The following is a 10,693-nucleotide window of genomic DNA, read 5'->3' as shown; positions in this document are numbered from 1 at the left end:
CCAATTTAGCTCTATGTTAAGCAATTGTAATTAAACTTATATAGAAGTCACAACTATCTGAGGTCGGGCAATAAAAATGTTGGTGTTAAAGCATGATAGAGACATGGTACAAAGAATCAAACTCCTAAAGCATACCACACACAAAAATAAGAGGGGATGAACCTATCACAATAAGGCTCATGTTAATTCATCTGACACAAGGTCATTGATGCATCAACTAGCATTTGATGTTTGAGAAGCCATTGGTTAATAAGGGATTGGGGAAGAAGGTATTCTATCAATGGAGGTATTCTATCAATGGAGGTTAGGGATTATTGATCAAAGCTTGGGCAAGGGTCTTCCTCAATGCTGAGGCCAATGAGCTCATTATATAGGCATGTCAAAATGATTTCCACACCGTTCCAATTTGTATCCAAAAATATCAAGTGATGTGCATGGGTGCATAGGCATGCATTTAGACCCAAATGATGATTACAAAAGGTCCAAATTCGTGCATAATTGATGCTAAGAATACTTTATGAAGCCATGCAAAGTTATTTGAAAATTGAGTTCAAAAGTTGCCAAGTTGGGTCATACAAAGAAGCCATACGCAAGTCCTTCAATATTTGTCCAAATGGAATGATCTCGAGTTTTTTGGAAATATAGAATGAAGGGGAACAAATTTTAGCTTGGAAATTTTTCCATTTGAATCTTGGATCATGATGAAGTTTGGTGTTGAAGTTGGAGGAATCACTTGAATAACTTTTGCTATGAGCTTCAAATGACTTTGGTTCCATATACAAAGTTGTATCTTTTTAAATTATGTTTAATTTGGTCACAAATATGACACCATTTGGAGCTTGCATGATGGAGTTATGGATTTTAGAAGTTGAGGAAAATTGTTTGTTCAATGATGATGGCCAAAAATGACCTATAATGTTTTCTCATGGCACATGCCCTTGAAAGTGGAATTTGACATTTCTCAAAGAATAAAAGTTGGAGAGTACATCTTGAAATTGATCATTAAACTTGGATCATCATCATATAATAAAAAATGAGCAAGGTGTGGTTCTTGGAAGTTGACCTCCTATATAGGGCACACACAAAATGATCTATAATCTTTCACCATAAAAAATGTTTTTCCAAGAAAACTTAGCTCTTGATGCCAACATGAAAGTTGTTTGTAATGTCATAAAGAGTAACTTTTATCTTGTAATCTTTTTTATGTGACAAAAATTGTAGGAGTTAGGGTCTAGGGAACCCTAGATTTGACCAGTTGACTTTTCTGGTCAACCTCCTTGAACCAACTTGCAAACTTGAAGTTATCTTGTTATTTGGGGCTCATGGAGGATCATATAGGATTAATATGAAGTTAAATGGAGTATATCATAATATCTTTGACCAATTATTGAAGAAACTTGCTGAGGAAGTCACACAAAATACCTAGATGAATTAGGGCTTCCTTTAGAAACAAGCTTCAAACTCTTGATGAATTTTTGATCAAAATGACAAATGAAGAACATGGTGATACATATATGATGCTTTGAACCAGTTTTGAAATTCGATTTTCTAGATTCCTTGCACTAAGGGTCTCAAACCCTAGTTGTGAGCTTGATAAGGCACAAGTGGATGCATACAATACCTACAAAAGAAATAAAGGTACACTAGACGTATTTTTGGTATTTTGGTTAGTATGCAAAAGAAAATAAAGTATGAAACAATCACAAATTCTTTTTGACCTCTCTCAATGCAAACCCAATTAATGATAGGTGAGAAGGATACCAAGATGTGATCCCAATGCCAATGCAAATATGATGAAATGGCATGAGGGATTTTAGGGTCAAAATTGGGGTCTTACACCTACCATGGAGGAGTATCATCATCTTTTGGGCATTCCAGTTTCTGATAGAATTCCTTTTAGTGGGGTTGAAGGAATTCTTAAATCTCGAGTTATTGCCGAAGCCATTCATCTGAGGAAGTCTTACATAGAGGCCAATCTCACTGTCAAAGGAGGTGTCAAAGGGTTGACTTCAAAGTTCCTAATTGAGAAAGCCTTTTCTTTTTCTAATGCTGGTAGCATGGTGGCCTTTGAGACTATTCTTGCCTTACTCATCTACGGTTTTGTCTTGTTTTCTAATATTGACAACTTCGTTGATGTTAATACTATGAGGATCTTCTTGATTAGGAATTCGGTTCCAACTTTGCTCGGTGATACTTATTTCTCCATTCATCATAGGACTTCTAAAGAAGGTGGAACTATAGTCTGTTGTACGCCTTTACTGTACAAGTGGTTTATTTCACACTTAGCACATTCTCATATCTTCATAGAAAATAAGGGTTGTTTAAGGTGGTCTCAAAGACTTATGTCTCTCACAAACGATGATATAACTTTCTATTCTTCTGTTTACGAAAATGTTGAGATTCTTGATAGTTGTGGGGAGTTCTCTAATGTGCCTCTTCTTGATACACAAGGGGGAATCAATTATAATCCGACTATAGAAAGACGTCAAGTTGGGTTCCCCACGAAGGACAAACCTAATAAGACTTTGTTAGAAGGGATATTTTTCCAGGAAGAGAAAGACACTCAAGGGTTGAAAGCTAGGATGATATATGCTTGGCACAATATTCATAGGAAAGTAAAAGGTGAGCTTGGATTGAATAATTGTATAGATTTGGAGCCTTACACTAGTTGGGTAAAGAAGAGAGCAAGGGAATTCAAGATGCCGTACGCTTATGAAAGACATATACCCTTAGTAATGGTCAAATTGCCCATTATTAAAGGCATATAGGAGTTTCAAGTGGCATTGGATAGGATGAAGCAAGAGAGGGATGATTAGGAAGACAAATTTCACACCTCACACCTTGAGAAAGAAGAATTGCAGAAGCAGCTAAAAGAGTAGGACGACTTGATAGAATTGCTTGAGCAACATGTTGTGAAAAGATCAAGGGAGCAAGAGGACTTATTTTCCTCTAAAAGTTCATCATCTACTCATCTTCCCACTTCTGACGTTTGGAAAGGCATTGTAGACCAACTCGTAATAGAGAAGGATACTATGAAAAATGGCTACGAAAGAGAGATCAAAAGGCTTCACAAGAAGTATCAGCTTGGCGTTGGTTCAACATCAGACATGATTCCATAGATCTAGTTTCCTTCCGTTTATGATAATTGAAAATTGTATTTCTGATTGTAAACCTTTACACTGTTAATAATAAAATGAGATTTTTAGTACATCAAAATGTGTTATACTCATTACGATGTTTTCAATTTATATCTTAAATTCCTTGGAAAAAATAATAACAATAATTCACATTTTCATTTGTGTATCATGCATCATGTTGCATATTGGTCTTGCTTTGAGTAAGTTCGCCAGGGGTCTTATTTCTTTCTTGGTCTTCATCCAGACAAGTTATCTCACCGGTATAATACTCGAGCTAATCAGTTGAAGAAGATGGACCGCCTAGAGAAAGAGAATCGTGAACTTCATGAAGAGGTGTCAACTTTGAAGGACAACTATGAGAGGCTTAATGCTATGATGGAAGCTTTGGTGGCCGCTCAGAATTAGACACCTCCTCCTCCTCCTCTTCCTCAGACTCCGCTTAAGAGAACTGTGATTTGTGAGATTATCTCTACACCCATCTATGTGGTTCCCGACAGTGCTCCGTAGCACTACGTGCCTTCTAGTTTCACTTGGGGCATGCCTCTTAACTTCATGCTTGAGGGGTATCAGCTTGTTGTTGAAACTCATATGGCTCAATCAGTGATGTCAGTACCACCTCTCATGGTTCATGTTCTTCCTTATGTTGAAGAACTTGTCTTTCATGCTGACCAGAGTGAGACTGTTGGTCTTTATGAAAGAATGGACGAGTTCCAAGATAAACTTCAGGCTATATAGAAAGTGATTCAAGCTTAGAAGGGGAAAGGTCTGTTTGGGAAGAATGCTCATGATTTGCGTATAGTTCCTAATGTGAAGATTTCTCACAAGTTCAAGGTTCTGGACTTCGAAAAGTATAAAGGCAACTCCTGTCCTCTGATCCATCTAGTGATGTACGCTCGTAAGATGTCGACTCAAACTGACAACCACCAATGTCGATCCATTACTTTCAAGACAGTTTGACTGGTGCTGCTCTAAAATCGTAAATGGGGCTCAAAAGTACTCAAATTCAAACATCCAATGACCTAGGTGAGGATTTTGTTCGCTAGTACAAATATAATTTCGACATGACACCGGACAGGGATTAACTTCGTGTTATGTTCCAAAAAGATAAAGAGTCTTTCAAGGAGTACGCACAGAGATGGTGCAATATTGCTGCACAAGTTAGTTGTAAGACCCCAATTTTGACCCTAAGATCCCTCATGCTATCTCATCTTATGCATTACCTTTGGGATCACACATTGACATCCTCTTTACCCCTCATTCATTGGGTTTTCATTGGGAGAGATCATCAAGCACTTTTGATTGTATCATACTTTGTTTTTCTTTATTTACTAACCAAAATTCCAAAAAAATGTCTATGTATAGCTTTACTTCTTTTGCAGGTAGTGTGTGCATCCACCAATGCCTCATCAAGCTCACAATTAGGGTTTGAGACCCTCAGTGCAAGGAGATCAATCAATGAATGGTTCACGTTGGTTTTAGACATCATATATGGATCTCGATGATCTTCATTTATCATTTTGATCAAGACATCATCAAGAGTTTGAAGCTTGTTTTCCTTGGAAGCCCTAATTCATCTAGGTATCTTGTGTGACTTCCTCAGCAAGTTTCTTCAGCAATTGATCAAATATTTCAAAGGATACTTCACATTACATCATATTATGCATATATTATTCTCCATGAGTCCAAAAGATCAAGAAAACTTTAAGTTTGCAAGATGGTTCAAGGTGGTTGACAAGAGAAAGTCATCTAGTCAAAATTGGGGTTCCCTAGACCCTATTTCCTACAACTTTTGTCATATGAAAAATGATTCCAAGAGAAAACTTATTCCTTATGACATTACAAACAACTTTTATGTTTAGGTCAAGAGCTATTTTTTCTTGGAAAGTCATTTTTTATGGTGAAAGATTATAAGTCATTTTTTATGGTGAAAGATTATATGTCATTTTGTGTGTGCCCTAGTTAGTAGGTAAACTTCCAAGTACCATAACTTGCTCAATTTTTAGGCTATGAAAGCCATCCAAGTTTCATGACTAATTTCAAGATGTTATATCCAACTTTAATTCTTTTAGAAACTTCAAATTCAACTTGAAAAGGCATGTTACAAGAGGAAATATTATAGGTCATTTTGGGCCATCACCATTGAACAAGCAATTTTCCTCAACTTCTAAAATGTATAACTCCTTTATCTAAATACAAATAAGGTCAAATTTGTTACCAAATTGAATAGGATTGAAATATATACAAATTTTAGGAAGGAACTTTTTCCATTTTAAGTTCATAGCAAAAGTTATTCAAGGTGGAAGAAGTGAACATTTGACTTGGGACTTAGATATTTTTTAATTATGTTTGATTTCCCAAACTTCCACCTCAAAATTCATCATGGTCCGAGCTTCAAATGGAAAAGTGTTCAACATTAAAGTTGTTCCCCTTGATCTCAACTTTGCAAAAAGTCCAAAATCACTTCATTTAGGCAAGGTTTAAATGACTTGCGCATGGTTACTCTTCATGGTTCCATTTGGATGAATCTCGTGACCACTTCCCAATTTCAAATGCATGGCTAAATGTTACACTTTCACCATCACTCATGATCATCTTTGGACCTTGTAGCGGTAAATTAAACACCATTAAGCTATGGATAAGCTTGACATCAATAAAACCAGAGTCGCCACCGCACTTTTATTGTTTCCAAAGGAAAAAGGGAAAAGTACGAACAAAACCCAAAGATAAGAAGTTTTCAAATCAAAAATAATAAAATTCCAGAGATTACAGGTAAGGGGGTTGGATACACAGGGGGGAGGTGTTAGCACCCAAAGTAGAGTGTGGGGATTTGAAAAGAATTCATTGTTTATATTTTTGTGTTTGACAAGACCTTCGGACTTGTGCCTACGTACCAACATAAAAATGAGGAATCAAAACCTCGTATTCGTGGTACAAATTTCAAAGTTTGTGAATGGCTTTTAATAAAATTTAATTGAGAAGAGCACTAAAGGGGCCAAAGGTTTGAATGGAGTTGTTAGTTTTTTTATCTTTTTTTGAAATTTTAAGTCCATACGATTAGATTTACTTACAAGTTTGATTTAAGAAATAAGGAGTTCAAAAACTCAATGGCATAAGGCCAAAGTTTTAATTTGAAATAAGGTCTATGTTTGAAATCACAAGCAAAGAAAGTTTTTGAAAAAGGGAGAGATTTGAAATTTAAGAAGTGGGAGGAGATGAAGAGACTAATCCTAAGCATAAAATTAAAATTTAAGAGTTGGAAAGATCTGACCAATGGGATGCAATCCAACAGATAGGAATGTCAAATAGAAACCCATATTCCCTTTGGACTTTGAATCAAGTAATAATCAATCAGGAAATTAGCAATATCAAACATCATGAAGATCAAGGCATCAAATAAAGATAGCCACATCCAAGCAAGCAATTCCCATAGCTTGCAGTCTTCTTTGTCTTCTCATGTACCAGATGAAACACTCCTTGATTAACTCAGAATAAAGCATTAGACACAAGATCAAAATAAAAAATTTCATCAAGACAATGTAGTAGAAGAACTAAAACACATCCCAAGACTTGCATCAGATGAAGGCTCAGTTCATAATAACTAGATTTCTGAATGTAGGGCATTGGCCATGTCCTTTTTGTATAGGGAATGTTGCCTAGTTCTAAGTCCAAAAGTTCAGATAAAGGTCAACAATCCACCAAACATTTTTTAGGGTTTTTGTTGTTTATTAGGTGTTTTAAAGTCCTAAGACCACAAACAAAATCAAAATGCACAAACAATATATACAACCACAAGATATGGCTCAAATGAGCAAAGTGAAAAATTACATAAAGATAAACAAGTTAAATGAAATGTAAATGGAAATGAATGATAAATGACTAAAAAATTAAATTGCATAAATTAAATGACTTGAAAAGTAAAGAAATATTAATAAGAGTTAGTCAAATGTTAGTCAAGGTTAATTGAATGTTAGTGGTGTTTTTGCCTTTTAATTGATTAAGTCATTCTTTGGAGAACACTCAACCATCTATTCACAAGCATGGAACCTTGAACCAAGACATCTTCCATAGGAAGGAATAAAAGGCCAAGTTTCCACACAATACCATTAAAGATGGGAGACTTACAATCTCACTTACTAGAATGCTATTCCTTTAGGGTCAAATTTAGCTCTATGTTAAGCAATCGTAATTGTACTTATGTAGAAGTCACAACGATCTAAGGTCGGACAATAAAAATTTAGGTGTTAATGCATGTTAGAGATTTGGTATGATGAACCCAACTTCTAAAACATACCACACACTAAAAGAAAAGATCAAAAAGGATGGATCTATCTCATCCATACTTGTATTGGTTCATCTGACACAAGGTCATTGATGAACCAATTAGCCTTAGGATATTTGAGATTTCATTGGTCAAAGAAAAGAATGGGGAAGAATGGGGATGAAGATGAAGGGAAAAGGGAATGAGAGAAACAAAAATTGGTCATGGGAGGAATTTTATCAAGTTAAAATCATTCATTCATTTTGGAAGAAGAAATGTACATTTCATCAATCCCCTAAATCCAATGATTTTAATCCAACAAAATTCAAATCAACCTTGACCAAGGCCCAAATAAATACTCAAATATCACAAGACCATAAAAATGACTCAATATAATTTTTACACAATTAATCAATTAAAAATCAATTTAAAAATGCCTAAAAATACAAATTAGTTTAGTTAAAACCTAAAACCTCTTCAAAGCATCAAATAAATGACCAAGAGATTTATCCTAGGTCAAACAAGGTCAAAGGACCCTAGACAAAAAAAATAATTATTTTTGAAAAGTTAGAAGTACTTTTAAAAAATTAAAAATATGCACACAAAAATTTAATTCATGAAAAATATCAAAATTATTCCAAAAAATATTTTTAATTTAGAAAATGAAAGATAGAAACGTTTAAAGATTTTTGGTGAAAGTCCCATATTTTTTGTATTAAAAATGAAATTATTATGAATTAAATAAAATAAAGCAATAAACATAAATTCAGAAATAAAAAGGAAATTAAGAAAAATAAGGGCCATCAGATCTCCCACAATAATTGAGGTGACAAATCTGATGGCCAGAAGTGTGCATTCCACCAACACTTGAGTCAAACACGTGGCAGGGTTGGTAATCAAAACAAATGGCTAAGATTAAAATGTGAGATCATGATCCAATGGCTTTGGACGCGTCAACACATCACCGGAGCCCTAGCCAGAATGTTCCACCACCAACCATCATGAAAATGAAAAACCAAGGACGTGGATTTAAAGAAAAAATGCTCAGGAGCTCAAATCTGGCCTCAATTTTCTCCAATTCCAAGTATATAGAATGACACAGGAATTTGAATTTTGAGGATCATGAGCTGAGTTGCTTCGATTTGACCTCAAAGAAACTCAATCTTTTTGCCTACATTGGTAGGACTTCAGCCAAGAAAAAATCACAAAGAATAGTGAAGAATTGAGGGAGAATTGAAGAGATGAAAATTCTGAAAAATTACCTTCGAAGAAGCTACAACCTTGCTTGATCTTGATCCCAATTGTTCTTCGCTTGGCTTCAAAAGCCTGTAGGAGGTGATTAAGATCAAAGAGAGACTTGGACTCTTGGAGTTTCAATCTTAAAATATAATGAGATTTGAAGCTCAATTTTCAAATGAAAACCTTGAAGATTATCCTTTAATGGTGAGGGTCTGGATTGCAGGTTCAAAGCTTGGGCATGATGTCCTGAATTCTGAGCCATGAGGGTTGTATTTATAGCCAATGTGATTCATTTCCACACACTTCCAAATTTTGCAAAATTTATCAATTTCCATTGCATGCTTGCATGGGCGTGTGAGAGGCCCATCAAGTGATGTATTCAGGTCCAAAAATGCTTGTGTATCATGCTGAAATCATGTCATGTGGCCATGCATTTGAATTTGAAATGTGAAGGTGAGATTCATCCAATTGGTCCCTTGGAAAGAACACATGCACAGGTTCTTCATTATTTGGCCAAATGAGGTGATCTTGGACTTTTTGGAAAGCTGACATCAAGAGGAACAACTTTCATGTTGAACACCTTTCCATTTGAAGCTTGTAAAATCAAACATATTTGAAACATTTCTAAGTACCAAGCCAAATGTCCACTTCTTCCTCCTTGAATAACTTTTTCTATGGACTTCAAATGGAAAATGTTCCTTCATAAAAGTTGTAGCTCTTTCAAACCTCTTCAATTTAGTAACAATTTTGATTTCATTTGGATTTGGCATGAAGGAGTTATGCATTTTAGAAGTTGAGGAATATCACTTGTTCAATGGTAATGGCCCAAAATGACCTATAATGTTTCCTCTTCGCACATGTCTTTGAAAGTTGAATTTGAACTTCTTACAAACATCAAAGTTGAAAAGGACATCTTGAATTTGATAATGAAACTATACTGGCTTTCATGTCATAAAAATTTAGCAAGTTATGGTCCTTGAAAGTTGACCTCCTAAATAGGGTTTACGAAAAATGACCTATAATCTTCCAAGCAAAAGTAGATCTTGAGTTCAACAGGAAAGTTGTTTGGAATGTCATAGGGAGTAACGTTACTCTTGGAATCATTTTCATATTACAAAAATAGTAGGAGATAGGGTCTAGGGAACTTCAATTTTGACTAGTTGACTTTCCCTGGTCAACCACCATGAACCAACTTGCAAAATTGACATTCTCTTAATATTATGGACTCATGGAGGATCATATATGTGTAAGATGATGTAATATAAAGTATCCCTTGAAATATTTGATCAAATGGTGAAGAAACTTGCTGAGGAAGTCACACAAGATACCCAAATGAATTAGGGTTTCCAAGGCATACAAGCTTCAAACTCTTGTTGAATTCTTGATCAAAATGATATGTGTAAACCATGGGGATCAACATATGATGTCTGGAACCAATGTAAACTATATCTTGATTGATCTCCTTGCATTGAGGGTCTTAAACCATAAATATGAGCTTGATGGAGCATGGGTGAACACACACGCTACCTACAAAAGTAACAAACTATACATAGACATATTTTTGGAATTTAGTAAATAATGAAAAATAAAGTATGATACAATCAAATGTGCTTGGTGACCTCTCCCAATACAATCCCGATGAATGATGGGTAAGGAGGATACCAAGGTGTGATCCCAAAGCCAATGCAAATGATGAGATATCATGAGGGATCTTAGGGTCAAAATTGGGGTCTTACAACTGCCCCTATTTAAGGACATTATAACTGAGGATGTGAAGGTTAAAATCTTCGTATCAACTCAGTAGAATGGACTTAAATAACAATAATAGAAACAAATTTTGTCCTTAAGAGACCTCATGGTGCATATGGTATGAAATGTTAAAATAATCTATGTGGGGAAAATATTGCCACAAAGGAAAAGAATCTGGAGAGACTGAAGGTCCACAGGAGCATAATGCATTCCATAAGGATAAAAACCTGACTGGGGAGACAGAGACTCTGGGGATAAAATGTTGTGCGCAGGTCAAGCTACGGCTTAAAAACTGCTGGAGACACGAGGG

The 10,693-nt window shown here is 35.4% G+C and overlaps 1 protein-coding gene across 1 annotated transcript; it reads left to right on the top strand.

Annotated features, from left to right (window-relative positions):
* Positions 1–1,844: 1,844 nt before the first annotated feature.
* On the top strand, positions 1,845–2,768 carry LOC127094252 (uncharacterized). The gene is made up of 2 exons (XM_051033109.1): positions 1,845–2,107; positions 2,216–2,768. Exons 1-2 carry the CDS (start codon positions 1,845–1,847, stop codon positions 2,766–2,768), a joined length of 816 nt encoding a protein of 271 aa, XP_050889066.1.
* The last annotated feature ends 7,925 nt before the right edge of the window (positions 2,769–10,693 follow it).

This window comes from Lathyrus oleraceus, chromosome 6, assembly GCF_024323335.1.
Source record: "Lathyrus oleraceus cultivar Zhongwan6 chromosome 6, CAAS_Psat_ZW6_1.0, whole genome shotgun sequence".
In the NCBI taxonomy this organism is placed as follows: domain Eukaryota; kingdom Viridiplantae; phylum Streptophyta; class Magnoliopsida; order Fabales; family Fabaceae; genus Lathyrus; species Lathyrus oleraceus.
The sequence above is the reverse complement of the archived record's forward strand: the minus strand, read 5'-3'. Positions and strand labels throughout refer to the sequence as shown.

What these genes read in the sequence shown, in the direction of transcription:
- LOC127094252 (XM_051033109.1), top strand. Translation starts at nt 1,845, where the DNA reads ATGGAGGAGTATCATCATCTTTTGGGCATTCCAGTTTCTGATAGAATT. An exon ending in CTCATCTACGGTTTTGTCTT is followed by an intron (nt 2,108 to 2,215) that starts GTTTTCTAATAT and finishes CATTCATCATAG; the next exon opens with GACTTCTAAAGAAGGTGGAA.